At 38.3% G+C, this 18764-nt stretch overlaps 1 protein-coding gene across 1 annotated transcript in view; it reads right to left on the bottom strand.

Annotated features, from left to right (window-relative positions):
- The window catches only part of PTER (phosphotriesterase related), a 40043-nt gene that overhangs the window by 3506 nt on the left and 17773 nt on the right, over positions 1–18764 (bottom strand). The window contains exons 2-4 of the mRNA XM_061587073.1: positions 11100–11548; positions 8147–8412; positions 2505–2645 (exon numbers count right to left, since the gene is read on the bottom strand). Of these exons, the coding sequence (XP_061443057.1) occupies positions 2505–2645; positions 8147–8412; positions 11100–11531 (839 nt within the window). The 5' untranslated portion in view covers positions 11532–11548. The remainder of the gene's footprint in view (positions 1–2504; positions 2646–8146; positions 8413–11099; positions 11549–18764) is intronic.

Here is an 18764-nt window from a genome sequence, read left to right as displayed (position 1 = left end):
AAACGAGGAACCATGATCTTAAAGGAAAACAAGCTTCTCTCCATATAATTTCTCTCAAAACTCACCGTAACAAACTATATTCTTGAATTCTCAATAAAGATAGTACCAGATTTAAAAAGCGTCTGTACAATCTTGTGCTGACTCAAGGAACATATTTAAAGATGTGCATGCACATTTGGATATTTACAAATATTTTATTCAGCGTTAGTAGAACTGAACATAAAGTAAGACTGAAAAATACTTTCCCTCTCCAGTGTTTATACAACCAGACACAGAGGTCAGCTTGATTTGTATGACTATTATGAATACAAGTCAAACATGAGCAGCCTATGAATTAATAGTAACCTGCCAGTTTTCCTAGCATATTCAGCAACAATAAATTTAATGCACAAAATGCAGTTTAATGGCATCTCTAGCAAAAAAGCACAAATCGTTCTGGGAGAAAGGCAATCTTGTCTCCCTATAAAAACCTACTGCCACTTTTGTTCAATGCCAGTTTCAGGAAGGAATTATGAAGGAATTGTTGTGACTAGTGACTAGGAAAAAGGAGTACTGCATTGTGAATTGTTGCCACAATCAATACCAAAAGCATTTCTGATAATAGTCTTTCTACCAGCATAAGTTTCAATCATATCCATCCAAGAAACACTTTCATTCGTCACAAAATTGGCCCCAGATCAGCCAAGCAGCAGAGGTTTTAGGAACACTATGTGTTAATTTAACTCAATACAGGGCAGGCTGACTGAGAGAAGTTGAAACACAGTTCACACCTTCACTTGTACCTATTTTAATTTCTAATGAGAACAGCAGCAGGATTTAAGCAAGATGGTGTTACTCTATGATGAACAATCATGTGATCAAGCTACCCCTGTTTGAAAGTAACCCCACATACATAAGAGCTAAGGAGGAGGCTTATAACAGGTGGTGTGGGTCAACAACTGGAGTGCCAGTGTTTCTTTTGTTGAAATGTATGTAGATAGCTAGCTAGACAGCTAGCTAGATAGAGTAGGGGAAAGGCATAGCCTTTCTACACTAATAAAGACTAGTGCACATGTACTACTCCCAATCTCTAACCCTGGTTAGCAGATTAGGAGGGGGCTGCAGGACTGCACATTTCCTCACCTCGTGCACTGATTTTCCCTGCTCTTCCACCAATAGCCTTAACTAGGGTTAAGGATTATGGCCGTGCTAACACTAACTGACAAAGCTCACTAGAGTTTCCATCACAAGCAGGTTCTGAAGCTGATTTGCAAACTATACTTAAGGAAGAACTTGGTTAGCATTAACACTTAACCATGTAGCCAGAGTGGAAGTTAGAGAGTCACAACCCTGTTACAATGTTGACTGTGCCCATTTCCTATAAAATGGGGTATAAAGGAACCATCTTCTGAAGCATAGCATGAGTGAGCAGAAAGGACTAAACCCTCCTTCTACACATGCTTTCTCCCCAACAGTTTTCTCCAGTTGGGGTTGGACTTCTGATCACAGTGGTACATGCCCTGGTCTCCTCTTGCCTAGACTACTGTAATGCGCTCTACGTGGGGCTACCCTTGAAAACTGTCCAAAAGCTGCAACTGGTACAGAATGCGGCGGCGTGCCTGATTAAAGGCAGCTGCCGGCAAGATCACATCACTCCAGTGCTAAAAGAGTTGCACTGATTACCAGTTGCTTGCCGGGCCCAATTCAAGGTGTTGTTTTGACCTTTAAATCCCTACACGGATTTGGCCCAGTCTATCTGAAGGAGCGCCTCCAGCATCATCAGCTATGCTGCCCAACAAGATCAGTCTTAAAAGACCTTCTCTCCATCCCATCAGTCAAAACAGCCATACTGGTGAAGACTAGGGAGAGGGCTTTTTCAATTGTGGCCCCCACCCTGTGGAACTCCCTCCCAAATGATCTCCGCCATGCCCCTTCTATGATGAGCTTCTGCCGGGCCTTGAAGACCTGGCTCTTCAGGCAGGCTTTTGGGGTGGGCTAGACTTTATTATCATTGTTTTCAGATTTTTAATGTCTAATGTATTTGTATGTCTATTTTGTACGTCACCCAGAGTGGCTGGATAACCAGCCAGATGGGCGACTAATAAATTCAATAAATAAATAATACCCCATTTCTGTCAGAATGGCATTTTAAATGCTCCTACCACAATATGGGACATTGACATAATACATACAGTATAGAGGTTGTGCTGCCATAACATCTGTTTTAGCCTATGATGAAGAACAGGAACAGGAAGGATACATTTTCATGCAAAAGTAATGAGGAAGGTCTTCCCACTTCCTATCTCTTAACCATGTTTAGTGACTAAAAGTGTTATGTCTGCCCTGGACCTTTGTGATGTACAACTAAGTAGAATATTATTCACAGAAAGCAGACGTTGAAATGCCATGATGATGCAAGTGACAGGTAAGCTCATTTTGTCATACTTTCAGTATCTGGACACCAACATCACTATCTCAAGCAAACGTTTCAGGGTCTATACATTTGTTTGCATTGCAATACATACCTTAAAGTTCTTTCATTGTCACTTGGCATATCAATATCAGGATTCATTTGGTAGAAAATGAATTCTGTTCCAAAGAGGTCATATTCTAAGTAGCATCCAAGCTGAGCAAACTCCAGCAGTTTCTTCTCATCAAATATAGTCCTGCACAAACCACAGTATTCACTGTAAACTTGCCTACTGCAATTTTGTCTCATAGCTGACTTGGAACATTTAATCTCATTTGATAATAGCCTTCAAACATAGCGAATTACTGCTTCATAATGGATTCATTCCTCAGATGTCAGCTTCACAGTATCAGCCAATATTACTCAGAAGTAAGTCCCACTGAATTTAATGCAGTTTACTCCCAGGTAAGTGTGCATAAGATTGTAGCCTGAATTAAAGACCTATAGAGATTGTGGCCCAGATGTGTTTATAAATATTGCTATTTTCTGCACATATGGTTATCAATAGACTGGCTGGTCATCATAGTTTGATTTCTTGCTTTATTATTTTCAACTCTTCAGCAACATTTATGGGTAAAGTCAATGAGCAAAGAACTTGTAAACACTTCTTATAATAAAAATAATGTCCTGAACTTCTCTCTCATATCTTTATTTTGTGTCTGTTCAGAGTATTTTCACTCCTGGCAACACCAGGATAATGAGCTGCTAAAAAGAGACCAACCTTTTTATTAGCATCCATATACAAAACCAAGTGGTTTCAAGCTTAACTACAACATAGTTTAACTTGTCACCAAACCTTGAAACACTCAAGTTACAACCTTATAATCACCGTCCTCATTCCCCTCAGATAGTGCCCTACATCAAACTACTAACTTTTTTCTACACTGTGAAGTATTGGAAGAGCTAGGCTATCTTTGTGGAAGTCTAAGTCAATGCATATAAACATAAAAATGTACAATATATGCACAGGTCCCTCAACCAATATGCAGAATCTATTTTTTAAAAGTAAAAATAGCAAACTAAAAACAAATTTAATAATATTTCATTAAAGAATAAGAGTAAGCCAGGACATCTGCTACATATTCTGTAAACTTGTTTGTTTGCTATGCATTTGGACACCTCTTAAAATATCTTTATCAAATTTTGCATGATGGTTCCTGAGATGAAGGAGCAGGTTTCCATCTATGTTTTGATACAACTGGGCTCTGTTTTGAATCAAGATGGCAGACTGCAGACCTTTCAAAATTGCACTAATTTTTTGGTTTCTTAGAATTCCTTAGCAATGCCAGATACAAGGCTGCTAGTAAATTCAGACAGCCTGCATTACTAACGACAGTCAATATTTTAAAAGTGCAATAAAGAGAACATATACAATACCCCAGTTTTCCAGTTGTGGTTTATCTTAGCCTTAGGTGGTAAAAGCAATAAATATTTCTATAAAACAAATATAAACCTCCTAACAAATATATGAAACAAGGCAATTATATTTAATTAGGATAAACTCCATGCAATTAATTTTATATTTATAAATATTTAGTAAATTATTTCAAATCATGCTTTTATTTCATTATTTGTGAACATAAAGTTGTTGACCAATTAATAGCTGGTTTATGGGCTGGCTACAAAGACCTCAGTTGCTTTTACTAATGTAAAATCTCAGTGTTAAGGCTACCCCAGGCCACTGAGGGTAGATATTGCTTATTTGCATTTTCCTTATTTTCTTTGTCTGAAAAAATATCTTGGCATTCTTTGGATGCATCTAGACCAAAAAGTCAAAAAAGTGTTTCTCCATGTAAGGAAGCTCCCCTTTGAATAATGGAATGTGCACTTCTACATATGGTAGGAACATGTTGCCTCACGTTTTTCTGATTACTGAAACCTTTCAATTACCTTTTTAAATTTTACTTTCAACATAAACTTTAATTTCTGATACTCTGTACATTTGGCATCAATGTGGATATTTATATTTGAAATAATACAGAGCTGAAACATGGAGGGTTTGCCCTTTGCCCTCCATAAAGTGCTACCCTTTCCACCTAATTCCAAGGAAACTGTCTCGGTTCTAAACCAGTGTCTGATAGCAGTGGTGGACTGGATGAGGGTGAACAAGCTGAAGCTTAATCCAGACAAGACAAAGGTGCTCCTAGTCAGTACTTATTTTTATCTGGAAGCCGCCTTGAGTTCCAGTTTGGAAAAAGGGCAGGGTATAAATAAAGATAGTAATAATAATAATAATAATACCCCTCTCCTTTAAAACATTAAGCCACAGTGAGGGCAGGAAGCATAGCTCTTATACTGATCTAGCTTCACAGTGTCACCATATAGTTAAATCTGCTTGGAAGCATGATAATATGATGTCACCACACTGCTTGTATGAATGAAAACCCTCTTTTCAAAATAAAAGTTGTATGGAAACTGCAGATTGGAAAAAAGAAGCATATGCAAACAGATCTAACAGCACCAAAAAAAAAAAAAAAAAAAAGGTAAGCAGGAGGTGGAGCGTTGTGAAACTACTTACATTCCTTTCTCCTCCCCTCCCCAAAATACTGCATAGTTGAAAATTTGGTGTAATCCTAATTTGAAATAAGTGTTCTCACCCACACTACCTAGGTGCTCCTTCTCCTTAATGCCACAGAGTCATTAATGATTAGTTCAACTGCATCACAGTCTGTTACTATGGAAATGACTGATGTCACAAATTCAATATTATGACTTAACAGCCGTATTAAGAAGGAGGAACAGATGGGATGAGTGAGTGAAAACCCTTGTTAAAACACAACTGTCACCAGCAGGAGACTCATTACTGCCAACTGTAATTAATAATTTTTAAAAAACCTTTATTTTTTAAATAATCTTCACAATTTACATAGATGGGATCAGAGACACTTATCCAATGGGCTTTCAAAGTACTGTGCAAGAGGTTTGGCTTTCACTTACAGGTCTGATACAGCTCTACACACTAGCAGCCCAAAACACTATGAAGATGTATATGTACACTGTGGTATTGTGGCAATATTTTTTATTAATGTATTTTAAAAATCATTTTCATAGGAATATGCTCTTCTAAATATAGACATATATACATTAAAAAGAGTTGGATAATTATTTAAATTAGGAATGTTAATAAATTGTCAGCATGGTTACCTGAAGCAATCAAGGACTTCTTTTAGGTAATCAGACCAGAAAGCATTTGCAATATGCAAGACAGACTGCATTTTTTTTTTTTTAAAAAAAACGGTTTCCAGTATCCCATAAATGACTAGACATGGACATGCATGAACTTTCCTGCAAGGCAGATTTAAATTATACATGTATAATACGGGGGGGGATAATGTATGCATTGAGGGGAGTCCAACTGCACTGAAGTGAAACATTCATAATGATATGGGTAGAACTTCTTCAGTGAAAATGAGTTCTACATAGAGTGCTATACAGCACTCCCAACAATGTGATGATAGTCATATGTCCACTCAGCTTCCAGACTCCAGCAGTCAGTATTACTAATCAATACTTGGTCACCAGCCAACTAATCATCAGCCACACAAGGGCCTAATTCACATCACACATTTATTCTATTATTCCACTTTAAACAGTTGTGGCTTCCCCCAAAGAATCCTGGGAAGTGTCGTTTGTAAAGGGTACTGAAAGTTGTTAGGAGACCCCTATTCCCCTCAAAAAGATACAATTCCCAGAGTTCTTTGGGCAAAGGGACTGACTGTAACCCCTCTGGCAATTGTAGCTCTGTGAGGAGAACAGGAGTCTCCTAACAACTCTCAGCATCCTGCACAAACTACCCTTCCCATGATTATTTGCGGAAAGCCATGACTGTTTAAAGTGGAACAATAGTGGAATAAATGTATGGTCTGAATGTGGCCTTGATCATATAAGCATGGCTTGGCAATACAGATCATATTTCTCAGCTGAAGGGATGAAACGTTCATGACGTTGCTCTCTATCGGTGTTTGATGGCTTTTATTTTCAGAGGTAGCAACACCTTGCTGTTGTAGCAGGAGAGGATCCAACTAATACAATGTAGCTTTTTAGTGATGTGTGGGTTTGGGGGTTTTGCTACAGAATTTGAAGAAAGTGGGAGAGAACAGGATCCAGTCTTTTCCTGCAACAGATAGCTTGGCTCTCTTCCTTGAGTTATTTAAGCTATCTGCTCTACAGACATATACTCCATGATAAAAATGGCCACCCAGTGGAGGGGAATTAGCATGGTAGGCAGATGGGTCTTTATGTAGCAGACGGGACCAGCTACCAATTAGGAACACAGGAAGCTCTCTTGCACAGCATTAGTCCCTTGGTCCATCTAGCTCAGTACTGTCCACACCAGCAGTTCTCAAATTCTTGTTTGTTGACCATTTGAAAATTGCTAAGGGTCTTGGTGTAGTACTTACACCAGCTAGCTGGCAAAATGCATCCAATCAAACCATGCATTTAATTAAAACTATATATATATTGTGTAGCAAAGTGATCACAGCCTGAAAACCTCTAGCTACACTAAAAAGGCAGCACTTCTTCAAAAATTCAGATAGCAGTCTTTCCCAGTCTTTTCTTTGAACCTGGGATCTTCTACATGCAAAGCATGTACTCTACCACTAAGTTATGGTCCTTCTATGCCTCTTCAACTAGCATGCATGCACATAAATTGGTTTATGGTGCAGCCCTGTGCATATTTCCACTTACGCAGCATCTCACCTAACATGAAGTTCTATTTGCCACAGAAGAATATGTTAATTTAAAAAGCCTAAGTAGTCTCATATTTAAGCATGAACAAACAAAGACATCTGTGTCAATTGGAAGCAGCGTACATAACTCTGTGCTACTGCATTTCCCAAACTAGGAAGTAGGCACCCTCAGGGCAATGTGGGACAGATGCAAGGATAGGTATGTATGAAAACAATTGTTTTATTAATGATGGGTCTATGTCCAGTTAAGTGAGCTCCAACGTGTGTGATGTGGCCTCAATGGAACAATGAATCGGGGGAAATGGGATCACAATTATGTAAATGCCGCCCTGAGCTCCTATTGCAAGCAGGTCAGGATATAAATCTAATAAATAAAATAAATAAATGGTAATGAAGTGGCAGAGAGAAAGAACAGTACAGGACCGAAGGGGAAGAGTGTCACGGTGTGTATGATTGTGAAGGTGGTTAGTTAGAAATAAGTATTCGAGTTTGCTGCAGCTTGGAAAAAGCAACTGTTTATGCAGCTTCACGAAGTTTGAACGCTGTTGTAAGTGGTGTATCTCAGCAAGTTGTTCTATTGGAGTTATAACACTGAAGAGATATAAAGGGGTCTTGATAAAAGCAAAATAGACTTGAAAATGTGATGATTTATTTAGGTGCCCAAGCAGCATAAGCAGACACTCTTATTCTAATGATCACTATAACCTACAAACCAATTATGCCACCTTATCCACATTTAAAATTTGTAGCCAGTTTGAGTGATTTCAGGATTTTCACTGACTTGACTGGAGATTTGATCTGGCAGTATGTAAGCATTATAGTACTCCTAAAGCTGCAAGAGGTTTAGTACTGGAGTTGCTAAAACTGAGACAATGTTCAGTATAATGACATATCAGAACATTGATTTATTCTGGTTAGACACAATCTTCTGTGGGTTTCTTAGAATTCCACTGACTAGAAGCAGAAACATTTACAAAAAAATCTAATACCAGAGTAACCCATTTACCTGTCCATGTGAGACATGACGGTTTTTGAGACATCAGCCCCAGCTTCCTGCAAAATTCGAATGATCTGGAAAGGTGAATCACTATTCCTGCCAGGATGAATTATGACAGGGCAGCCAAGCTGTGACTGGGCATGTGCTGTCGCCTGAAGTACTTTGTTTTCACCCTCTGTCAGAGGCCAAGAGCAGCCAATTTCTCCTATTACACCACATTTTATGTTGGTTTCATCAGCTCCATTTAGAACTTCATTAACTATAACCTCTGTCAGCTAGAGAGAGAGAGAAAAGGTTTCAGTACTTTTGTGTAGTTCTTTGTGCTGCATAGCACCAAAATGTACATGAAGTAATATAATCTAGGGAAAGAGACAAAAATACAATTTTCCTCCTTTCTCCTCCCATCAGTCCAACAAATATTCTGTTTTTCAATCAAAGGCAGAGGTCCTGAGCACCATGCTCTTTCAGAGAAAGGGACCATCCATACAATATGTTTTGCATCCAAGGGGAGAATGGAATGGGTCAGTTCTGAGAAATAGATGGTGTTTTTTGTTAAAATGGGATGAAAGGTGATGACATTTTTAGAAGTATGATAAACTTTTTGGATAACCCCAAGGTAAAACTTGAGCACATTATTTGTGGAAAATGCAGTATAATAATAATAATAATAATAATAATAATAATATAAAAACTATACTTGAACAATGCCCTTTCTCAGAAGATTTCTGACTGACGGCTTTACATCAATTTTCTCTTATTTTTGTTGTGTTCTTGAAATCGGAAGACTATTACCACATTTTCTACTTCCATAAATGAAGTCAACCATCCAAGATATCTGGTTGCCATTTTTCTTCCCTGTAATTGACTAGGAGTTCAATTAGATATATGATTATATGTAAAATAGTTGGCTGCAGGTATTTCCACATAGAATGAATGTTCTAATACTTGGCCACAATGGGCATAGGCTACTTTAAATTTCTCCTGAACTGAAATGAAAGGAAGATCTCCCTGTTACTCTGACTGATCTAGGACAGAAGTTCTGACTAATTAGTGCAGAAATGGGGAAGCTGTGGCCCTTCAAATGTTGCTGGACTATAATTCCCATCATCCCTGACCAATTGTCACTAGGTGAGGCTAATGGGAGTTGACTTCAAATATGTGGAGGGCCACAGGTTACCTATTCTTGAATCAGTTTTCATAGCTGGCTATTGCATAAGTCTGGTGTCCATTTTTCTTCACTCTTTCATCCAGCATTTGTGTGCCTGAGCGATTGGGGCCCCATGTATCTGTCTTTTTTTATAATCATGGAACATTCTGATTTCTTCTCATATGCACTTTCACCTGATCAACAAGTCCGGTTATAATAAAATACCTCCTAGTCACTTCTTGGGCAGAATAGTTTAAATGTGATTCTTAGGTACTCGCTCTTCAAGCTAGTATTTTGATCTTGCCACTATATAAAAACTCCAGCCACTGATTTCTAGACTACAAATTAAGAAATTGAACTAACTTTGCATTTCTGCAGTTAGAATGAATAGCACATGATCTTTTTAGGGAGGGAAATGGTGCCTACAATAATACAAACTCCTTGTGAAACTCTTGATTTAAGTTCTTTTCTGGGTAGGAGAGTTCAGAATCATCAATGCTCACAATATCCCAGTAATAATACTTTGTCATTTTCTTTCAAAGTCTCAAAGTTTCAAAGTTTCAAAGTCTCGGGTTCTGGTCTTAAAGCTTTATGGTACCCAATGTAAAGGCACTGCTTTCTCGACTTTGTTTTCATTTTTAATGCAATACTAAATGTGTTAACTGATCAGAAGAAGAAACTGGTAAAAGTGGAGTGTTCAACAATTGCAACATTGCATGCAAAATCTCAAACTGAAATCTTACATTCTGTAAAAGTAGAAATGCCCGATGAGAGAAAAAAACTAGTGCTTTCTGCATTTTTATATTTGTCATTTTCCACAATGTAACTATTTTGACACAGCTGGGTTTATAATTATCACGGCCCAGAGACACTAGAATGCTAAACAGTAATGTCTGCATTGCAACAATGAAGATAATAAATTTAAATTGTGTTAATTAAGAGAAAAATATTCTAACTGCCACCACCTTCCATATGAGGGAGGTATGTAAATGTATGTAATGTTCTGGGAACTTTTCAAGTTCACTCGTGATGAGAAAGCCATTTGTAACATAAATCATTTCCTGTATGGAAGACATCAATGTATGAAAAAAAGATGAAAACTACACATAGATCATGCAATACATGAATCCAAATTTAAGACTGTGTTGAGGGGAGTCACAACAATTAAATTGTCCTATACTTGTAGGTTATTATTCCATAAAGTTGGGGTTGAATGGGAAGAGCAACTTATTCTGTATCTAACCTAACGTTACACCAGTGATTCTCAAATGGTGCACCCAGGCACACTGGTGCGCCCTAAGAGGTGGCTAGGTGTGCCTCAAATATTATGAAAATATATTTTAAAAATGTGAAGAAACCCATTTGTATAGGGTAAGTAATAGTTTTCTATAGTTTAAGTTATTTTTATTCATAGTTTAAAATATATTATTTTTAATTTTGTACACTAAGTGCACCAGAAAATTTTTGTGTTTTACAGTGCGCCGCGAACCAAAAACGTTTGAGAACCACTGTGTTACACACACAAACTCTTAATTCCCAATTTGAGGCTTCCCATTTTAATTATGTGAGAGCCAGTGTGGTGTAGTGGTTAAGGTGTTGGACTACAACCTGGGAGACCAGGGTTCGAATCCCCACATAGCCATGAAGCTCACTGGATGACCTTGGGCCAGTCACTGCCTCTCAGCCTCATGAAAACCCTGTTCATAGGGTTGCGATAAGTCGGAATCGACTTGAAGGTAGTACATTTACATTTTTAAAGCCAATTTAGATATTTTAGTCAGAGGTTACCAGCTTTTAGTACATTTTGAGACCCACCTGCTCCACAGACATAGCTCGTGTTTCAGGAGAATGAGTGGCATCCACATAAAAACCAGCTCCAGCAATAATATGGACACCCGTTTCTTCTGCAAGCTGTTTTAGGGCCTTCACATCTCTCTTGATCCCAGTGGTTGTATTTTCCACTATGGTCCCACCACCTGCAGCTTTGTAATGCAACAGCTCTTCCCTCACAGCATTTATCTCTTGACACAGGAGAAGATTCTCTTTGTGGCTATAAGGATTCTGCTTAAGCCAAAACAAATTCTTCATCTCAATGGGTGTTTCAGATAGTGCTTCCTGGCCTGAAGGAGGTGGGAAGTAACAGCAGCTGTAGTTCATTGTCAAGTGCTCATGGGTCATAGTGTAGCCAAGCTGGCTAGGCTCTATAAGGCCCAACACAGTTTGGACTTTACCCTTCAGCGAAGACATCTCTTAAAAGGTGTATTCTACAAAAATAAATACGCAAAAGGATGTTAAAAACCTTTATACCAATTTTGTTTCACACAACAAAGAGCAGACTAAACAAAATTAACCAGTATTCTTTCAAAGGAAATCAACATTTGTTGGTATACCTTATCTTTCCATATACAGACACATTAAATATTCTTGAAAGAGTCATCCAATCTATTTCATATAACTAAAAAGATTTGGCCAACATTGTATCACTGTCAAAGCAAAACCATGGTTTTATGGAAGGACTGTCACAAAAGCTGATGACTAGCATTTCTTCTGCAGGCAATTCAAGCATTACTAAGTCTATGTATATGGACTCCCCACACACACACATCTCTAAATCTGCAGCTTTATAATCCCAAAGTTTTAAAATATTTTGTCAGGCTTTAGGGTACTTTAGAAACTGAAGGACAAACTGATACCAGAAAACAAAATAGCTGCTAAAATAAGTGAGTCTACATAGACTGAAAATTCCTTTTAGAATTACTGTCTATACCTCCGTCCTGATACTGAAAGTACTTGCTGACTGTACAACTGAAGGAGAACAAGGATAAGCAATCTTATCATCTTTGATTTGCTGGAGCATGAAAACAACCAGAGTTTAGTGCTGATAGAAAGAAACAGGAATTGTGAGAGTGAAATACTGGCTTTTCTCCATAACTTTAGTTACAGTTTTGTTTGCTTCAATTCAAAGCCCTATGGGGGCTCACACTGAACTATTATTGTACAATCAAGTAAACCACAAGCCCTTAAAGATTCATTAAGGCCTAAGTAGTTGCCTTGTAACAGCAGGAGTGCCCAAGTGGGAATACAACTATAGGAAAGAGAAATTGGAAATACAGAAAGAGATGCCAGACCATCAGAAACCCTGCATCCCCAAAGCAAAGGAAAAAATAAAGACACCACTGTATTAGGCATGCTATCATTAAGAAGGAGGAAGAAAATTCAGAAAAAATAGGCAGGAATAATCAAGGGGAGTTTGAACTCACAGAGAGAGCATTCAGTAAGAGAAAGCTGTACAGGAAACTCTTTCAAGACAGATGCTGTTGCTCTTAGGATATGACCCAGCTATGGATACAAATTTGAATTGTGGAAGCCCTTATAGAAAATAAATGTCTGTATACAGGTTTGTTGGGCTTGCATAAATCTTTCTGACAGATTACTATTGGGCTTCCTAACACCAAGGGTGGATCTTCTTTCATTAGAAATGAAACATCTCATAAAATTAATAATCCTTTTTAAGGAAAATATTATTGCAATTTACTCCAGAGTTCTAAAAAGGGCTTCCCTGTTAAACAAACAGCACTGCACCCTGATTTTGTAATCTCTATCAACTGTTAATTTCATTGTCTTTTTAAGCCACAAGCCAAAAAAGTTGATCATTGCTTACTTCCTTTTCTGTCTACCGATCATAAAACAGGCCAATCCTACACGTTTAGTTGGAAGTACATCCCACGGAGTTCCTTGGAACGTATTCCCACATAATAAGTATAGGACTGAAGCCTTAATATCTCTGTTGTATGTAAAAATCCTTCTGAGTTTGGGCTAGACAAACAGTCAGCAATGTAGACTTTGTTAGGGTTTCAGAGATTGTTAATTCAGGATTGTTAACTTGCATCAACAACCCTTCTCTGAATAAATGGAATATCCCATGATATTTTAACCCCACAATCTCTTCCTCACCATCTTGGGTGACTCTTAGGGCCAAGCTATACATGATGCCATTCATGCTATTAGCCCGACACCTTGGAAGACATGTAGAGATTACAGAAACAAGGTTTCCTATGGTGGAAAAAAAAAAGTATGACCAAATGTTTGACAATGAGAAAACAAGATACAACACCAAGAGATTTCCTTGGCAAATTCCTAGTCAATGCATACATTTCATGCTCCTTGTGTAAGCACAGGAGGCTATGGCCATGTCTGCCTGAAATGGTATTCAGGATGCCTCTTACAAGAGCTATGTTGCACCATGCAGAAACAGTGAAGCAACAGTGAAGAACCAGGGGAAACAAATAGCAACATACCAGTAACAGAAAAAGCCCATAGAGTTAAACAACACTTAACATTTACAGTGCTTTCTAATGACATCTTTTTTCCTTTTTTTGTTTAACATCAAGCATGATGAGAACTTATGCAGAACTAGAAAGTTAATTCATTATTTGTAATTTTCAAAATTAAACCATAATAAAACATATTATGATGCTGCTCCCATTAAAAAAAATGAACTAGCCTGGCTGCCTATATTTTGTCTAGTTTGGAGAATGCTATATATTGAGCCATCCCAGAGGTGAACCTACAAGGTCTTCTTCCCCCAGTTCTACCACTTAATGATGTAAATCCTCATCCAAGATGAAAAAGTATACTAAGTAACTCTAGTAATTTGGTTACTAATGATTCCATATATGGGTTCTCACCACATGGCTACAGCTCTTGATTAGTGAGGAGAGAGCTTAAGTACGATACACTAAACTAATCTTGGCTTAGCTTAGCATGGGATGGCAGCAAAAAGATCTGAGGAAGAGCAAAGTGGTCCCATGAAGACAAGGAAGCCAGTATGGGTTTCAACACTGGTGAGGCATTATGGCTGATTTGTTTAGTCTGAAAGTTTAATAGAGTGCATCTGTTAATTGATCCTGCTTAACTGCAAATTAACATTATTAAGTAAACATTGAAGGCATATTTCCTTAGTTTAAGCAAAATGCAGTATCCTTAAATTTGATATTTAATATAGAAAGTTTTATATCTGATCATAGACTCATAGAATAGTAGAGTTGGAAGGGGCCTATAAGGCCATCAAGTCCAACCCCCTGCTCAATGCAGGAATCCAAATCAAAGCATTCCCGACAGATGGCTGTCCAGCTGCCTCTTGAAGGCCTCCAGTGTCAGAGAGCCCACTACCTCTCTAGGTAATTGGTTCCATTGTTGTATGGCTCTAATAGTTAGGACGTTTTTGCTGATGTTCAGTCGAAATCTGGCTTCCTGCAACTTGAGCCCACTATTCCATGTCCTGCGCTCTGGGACGATCGAAAAGAGATCCCGGCTCTCCTCTGTCTGGCAACCTTTCATGTACTTCAAGAGTGCTATCATATCTCCCCTCAGTCTTCTCTTCTCCAGGCTAAACGTGCCCAGTTCTTTTAGTCTCTCATAGGGCTTGGTTTCCAGTCCCCTGATCATCCTTGTTGCTCTCCTCTGAACCTGTTCCTGTTTGTCTGCATCCTTCTTGAAGTGTGGAGACCAGAACTGGATGCAGTACTCAAGATGAGGCCTAACCAGTGCTGAATAGAGGGGAACTAATAGTTCACGTGATTTGGAAACTATACTTCTGTTAATGCAGCCTAATATAGCATGTGACTTTTTTGCAGCCACATCACACTACTGGCTCATATTCAGCTTGTGATCAATGACAATTCCAAGATCCTTCTCACATATCGTATTGCTGAGCCAAGTATCCCCCATCTTATAACTGGTTTCTTTTTCCTAGGTGTAGAACTTTGCATTTATCCCTGTTGAATTTCATTCTGCTGTTTCCAGCCCAATGCTCCAGCCTATCAAGGTCCCTTTGAATTTTGTTTCTGTCTTCCACAATATTAGCTGTGCCCCCCAATTTAGTATCATCCGCAAATTTGATAAGCATGCTCTGTACCTCCTCATCCAAGTCATTAATAAGAATGTTGAAGAGCACTGGGCCCAGGACCGAGCCCTGTGGTACCCCACTCGTTACTTCCACCCAGTTTGAGAAGGAACCATTGATAAGCACTTTGAGTATGATTCTGGAGCCAACTGTGGATCCACCTGATAGTTGTTCCATTCAGCCCACATTTAGCTAGCTTGCTAATCAGAATATCTTACTAGTAAAGCTGACTTTGGGTAGTGTACAGAACAGGCTACAACATTTAAAACCCAAGGCTAACAATGCGGTCAGACCACATTCAAAGGCATGAGGTCCATTTTTGCAAACCCTTAATTTCTACTATTTATAATTAACTCCAACTCTCATTTATTTTTAGGTTTATTTTCCACATTAACATTAAACATAGCTGACTGCTTAGCTCAATTCAGATCTACCTGATGGTAGATGCAAAGGCTTGAAGATATCTAGTTATAAACTCCAGTCAGCTAAAATCATCAGTTATGAAACAACATACATGTTTAATGATGTCCAGAGTATAAGGCTAACTGGAACGTGTGTTATTGATTAAACAGAAGCCCTTCCTGACTGCCTTTTAGCGCATAATACCATAAACACTGGTTTGTTACTGGTAAAAAGCCCTCAAAGCAGATTTTCAATGTTTCCCTTTTCCCCTGTGAATGCAACAGATAAACTAGAGTCAAGAGGGCAAAGTGCCCAAGAGGCTCATTTCTTCTGCAGGACCATTTTTAGGGAAGCAAGTGAGGCCGTGTCACACAGCAGCCAGTGAATGGCTGAGATGGTGTGTGCATATGAAACCTCACCACATACGGAAAAACACTAACTGCTTTTATATCTTAATGCAGAACTCCGCAACAATGCATGACAGTCAATGTTAGAAAAGACGGCTTAGCTCGGGAGTGAAAGGGCAGATGTGACTGTCCTCTTCTAAAGTAAATCAAAACTGGAGGGTAGAATAAAAAAGGGATTAAAATCATAATTGGAAGTTATCCCAAAAGGTCATTGAGTTCACCGTCCCTCCCCCCCGGACCAATGAAGGAAATCTATTGCTGCACCATCCCCTATAGGTGGCCATCCAACCTCTGCTTAAAAATGTGTAACGAAGGAGTATCTACCACCTTCTGAGGCCAGTCTATTCACTGCTGAACAGCTGACATCATCAGAAAGTTTTTATTTATTTATCCCACCCTTTCTCCCAGGAGGAGCTAAGGGCGGCAAGTTCTTGATGCCTAGTCGAAAATTCCTTTTTTGCCATTTGAACTCACTGGTTTAGGTCCTATCCTCCGGAGCAATAGAAACAAACATTTGAACATGGCTAACATATCACCTCTTAATAGACTCTTTCAATCAGGCAACTACAAAATATTTTATACAGGAAATGAGAAATTAAGAAGAAACGGGGTTGCTTCAATAGTGAGAAATGATATAGCAAAAGCAATTAGGAGTTATAATGCAAGGTCTGAGCAAGTTATATCAATGAGATTTAACAGGAAACCTATTAACATAACCATCATCCAAGTCTATGCTCCAACAGCAAACACAGAAGAAGAGGAATTGGAGAGATTTTACGCAAAAGTACAGGAAGAAAGTGATCACACACCAAAACAAGATGTGCTGATAAACATGTGACTGGAATGCAAAAGTAGGAAACAGAAAAGAACTAGAAATTGTGGGGAAATGGGGCTTAGGAAATAGAAATGAAGCAGGAGAAAGACTTATTCTGTGAAGCCAATAATTTGTTTCCTGCAAACACATTTTTTGAGCAACCGAAAAGATGACTGTACATGTGGACATCACCAAATGGTCCATATAAGAATCAAAGTGACTATATAATTGGTAGCAGAAGATGGAGAAGTTCCATACTTTCTGAGAAAACAAGACCAGGAGCAGACTGCGGTACAGATCCTGAACTGCTAATATCAAAAATCAGAGTAAAGCTAAAGAAGAACAAAGCAATCATAATGCCAAAATACAATTTAAATAACATCCCAGAAGAATATAAAGATCAAATAAGGAACAGATTTTAGACTTTAAACTTAGTTGATAGAGAACCAGAAGAACTATGGAGTGAAGTCAGAGATATTATCAAGGAAGAATGCAAAAAGACAATGCCTCTAGTTAAAATGAGAGCAAGACCTCAATGGATTACTGACAAAACTCTTAAAATGGTTAAAGAGAAGAAAAGCAAAAGCAAAAGGAGACAGAAACACAGTCAGAACCCTAAATGCAACAATACAGCGACTAATACATACATACAAAGAGAACTTTATTGTACAGAAATAGAAAAGAACAAAAAAGGTAGAATGAGAGCCCTATTCCAAAAGATTAGAGAAATTAAAAGGAAATTTAAACCAAGAGTAGGCATGTTGAATAATCAACAGGGGAACACACTGACTAACTGAGATGAAACAAAAAGATGGAAGCAATACATTGAAGAACTCTATAAAAGAGCTGCAAGGACGACAGATTTATTCACAGAGCAACTGTATGATGAAGAACCAGAAATTTTAGAATGTGAGGTGAAAGTCGCTCTTAAAATACTTGGAAGAAACAAAGGAAACAAAAAAACTAGGAACAGGTGGCATACCAATAGAGTTGCTACAAGTTACTGAGACTGAATCTGTCCAAATTTTGACAAATATTTGTCAGGAAATATGGAAAATAAAACAATGGCCCACAGACTGGAAGTGTTCCATATACATCCCAATTCCAAAGAAAGGGGATCCCAGGGAATGCAGTAATTATTGAACTATTGCCTTAATATCCCATGCAAGTAAAGTAACGCTCAAGATTCTACAACAAAGGCTCTTGCCATATATGGAGCGAGAAATGCCAGATGTCCAAGCTGGATTTAGAAAGGGAAGAGGTACCAGAGATCATACTGCATACATAAATTGGATAATGGAATGGACTAAGGAATTTTAGAAGTAAATCACCCTGTGCTTTATAGATTACAGCAAAGCCTTTGATTGTGTAGATCATGAAAAACTATGGAATGCTTTAAAAGAAATAGGGATGACACAGTATCTGATTGTCCTGAGGCACAACCTGTACTCTGGACAAGAGGCTACTGTAAGGACAGAATATGGAGAAACCGATTGGTTCCCCATTGGAAACGGTGTGAGACAGGGGTGTATTTTATCACCCTATTTGTTTAATCTATATGCAGAACATATCATACAGAAAGTGGGATTGGACCAAGATGAAGGAGGTGTGAAAACTGGAGGGAGAAATATCAATAATTTAAGATATGCAGACGATACCATACTACTAGCAGAAACCAGTAGATTTGAAACAAATGCTAATGAAAGTTAAAGAGGACAGCACAAAAGCAAGACTACAGCTGAAGGTCAAGAAGACTAAAGTAATGACAACAGAAGATTTATGTAACTTTGCAGTTGACAATGAGGACATTGAACTTGTCAAGGATTATCAATACCTTGGTATAGTCATTAACCAAAATGGAGAGAATAGTCAAGAAATTAGAAGGTTAGGATTGGTGAGGGCAGCTATGAGAGAGATAGAAAAAGTCCTCAAATGCAAAGATGTATCACTGA

This window comes from Rhineura floridana, chromosome 10 (genome assembly GCF_030035675.1).
Source record: "Rhineura floridana isolate rRhiFlo1 chromosome 10, rRhiFlo1.hap2, whole genome shotgun sequence".
NCBI lineage: Eukaryota > Metazoa > Chordata > Lepidosauria > Squamata > Rhineuridae > Rhineura > Rhineura floridana.
The sequence above is the reverse complement of the archived record's forward strand: the minus strand, read 5'-3'. Positions and strand labels throughout refer to the sequence as shown.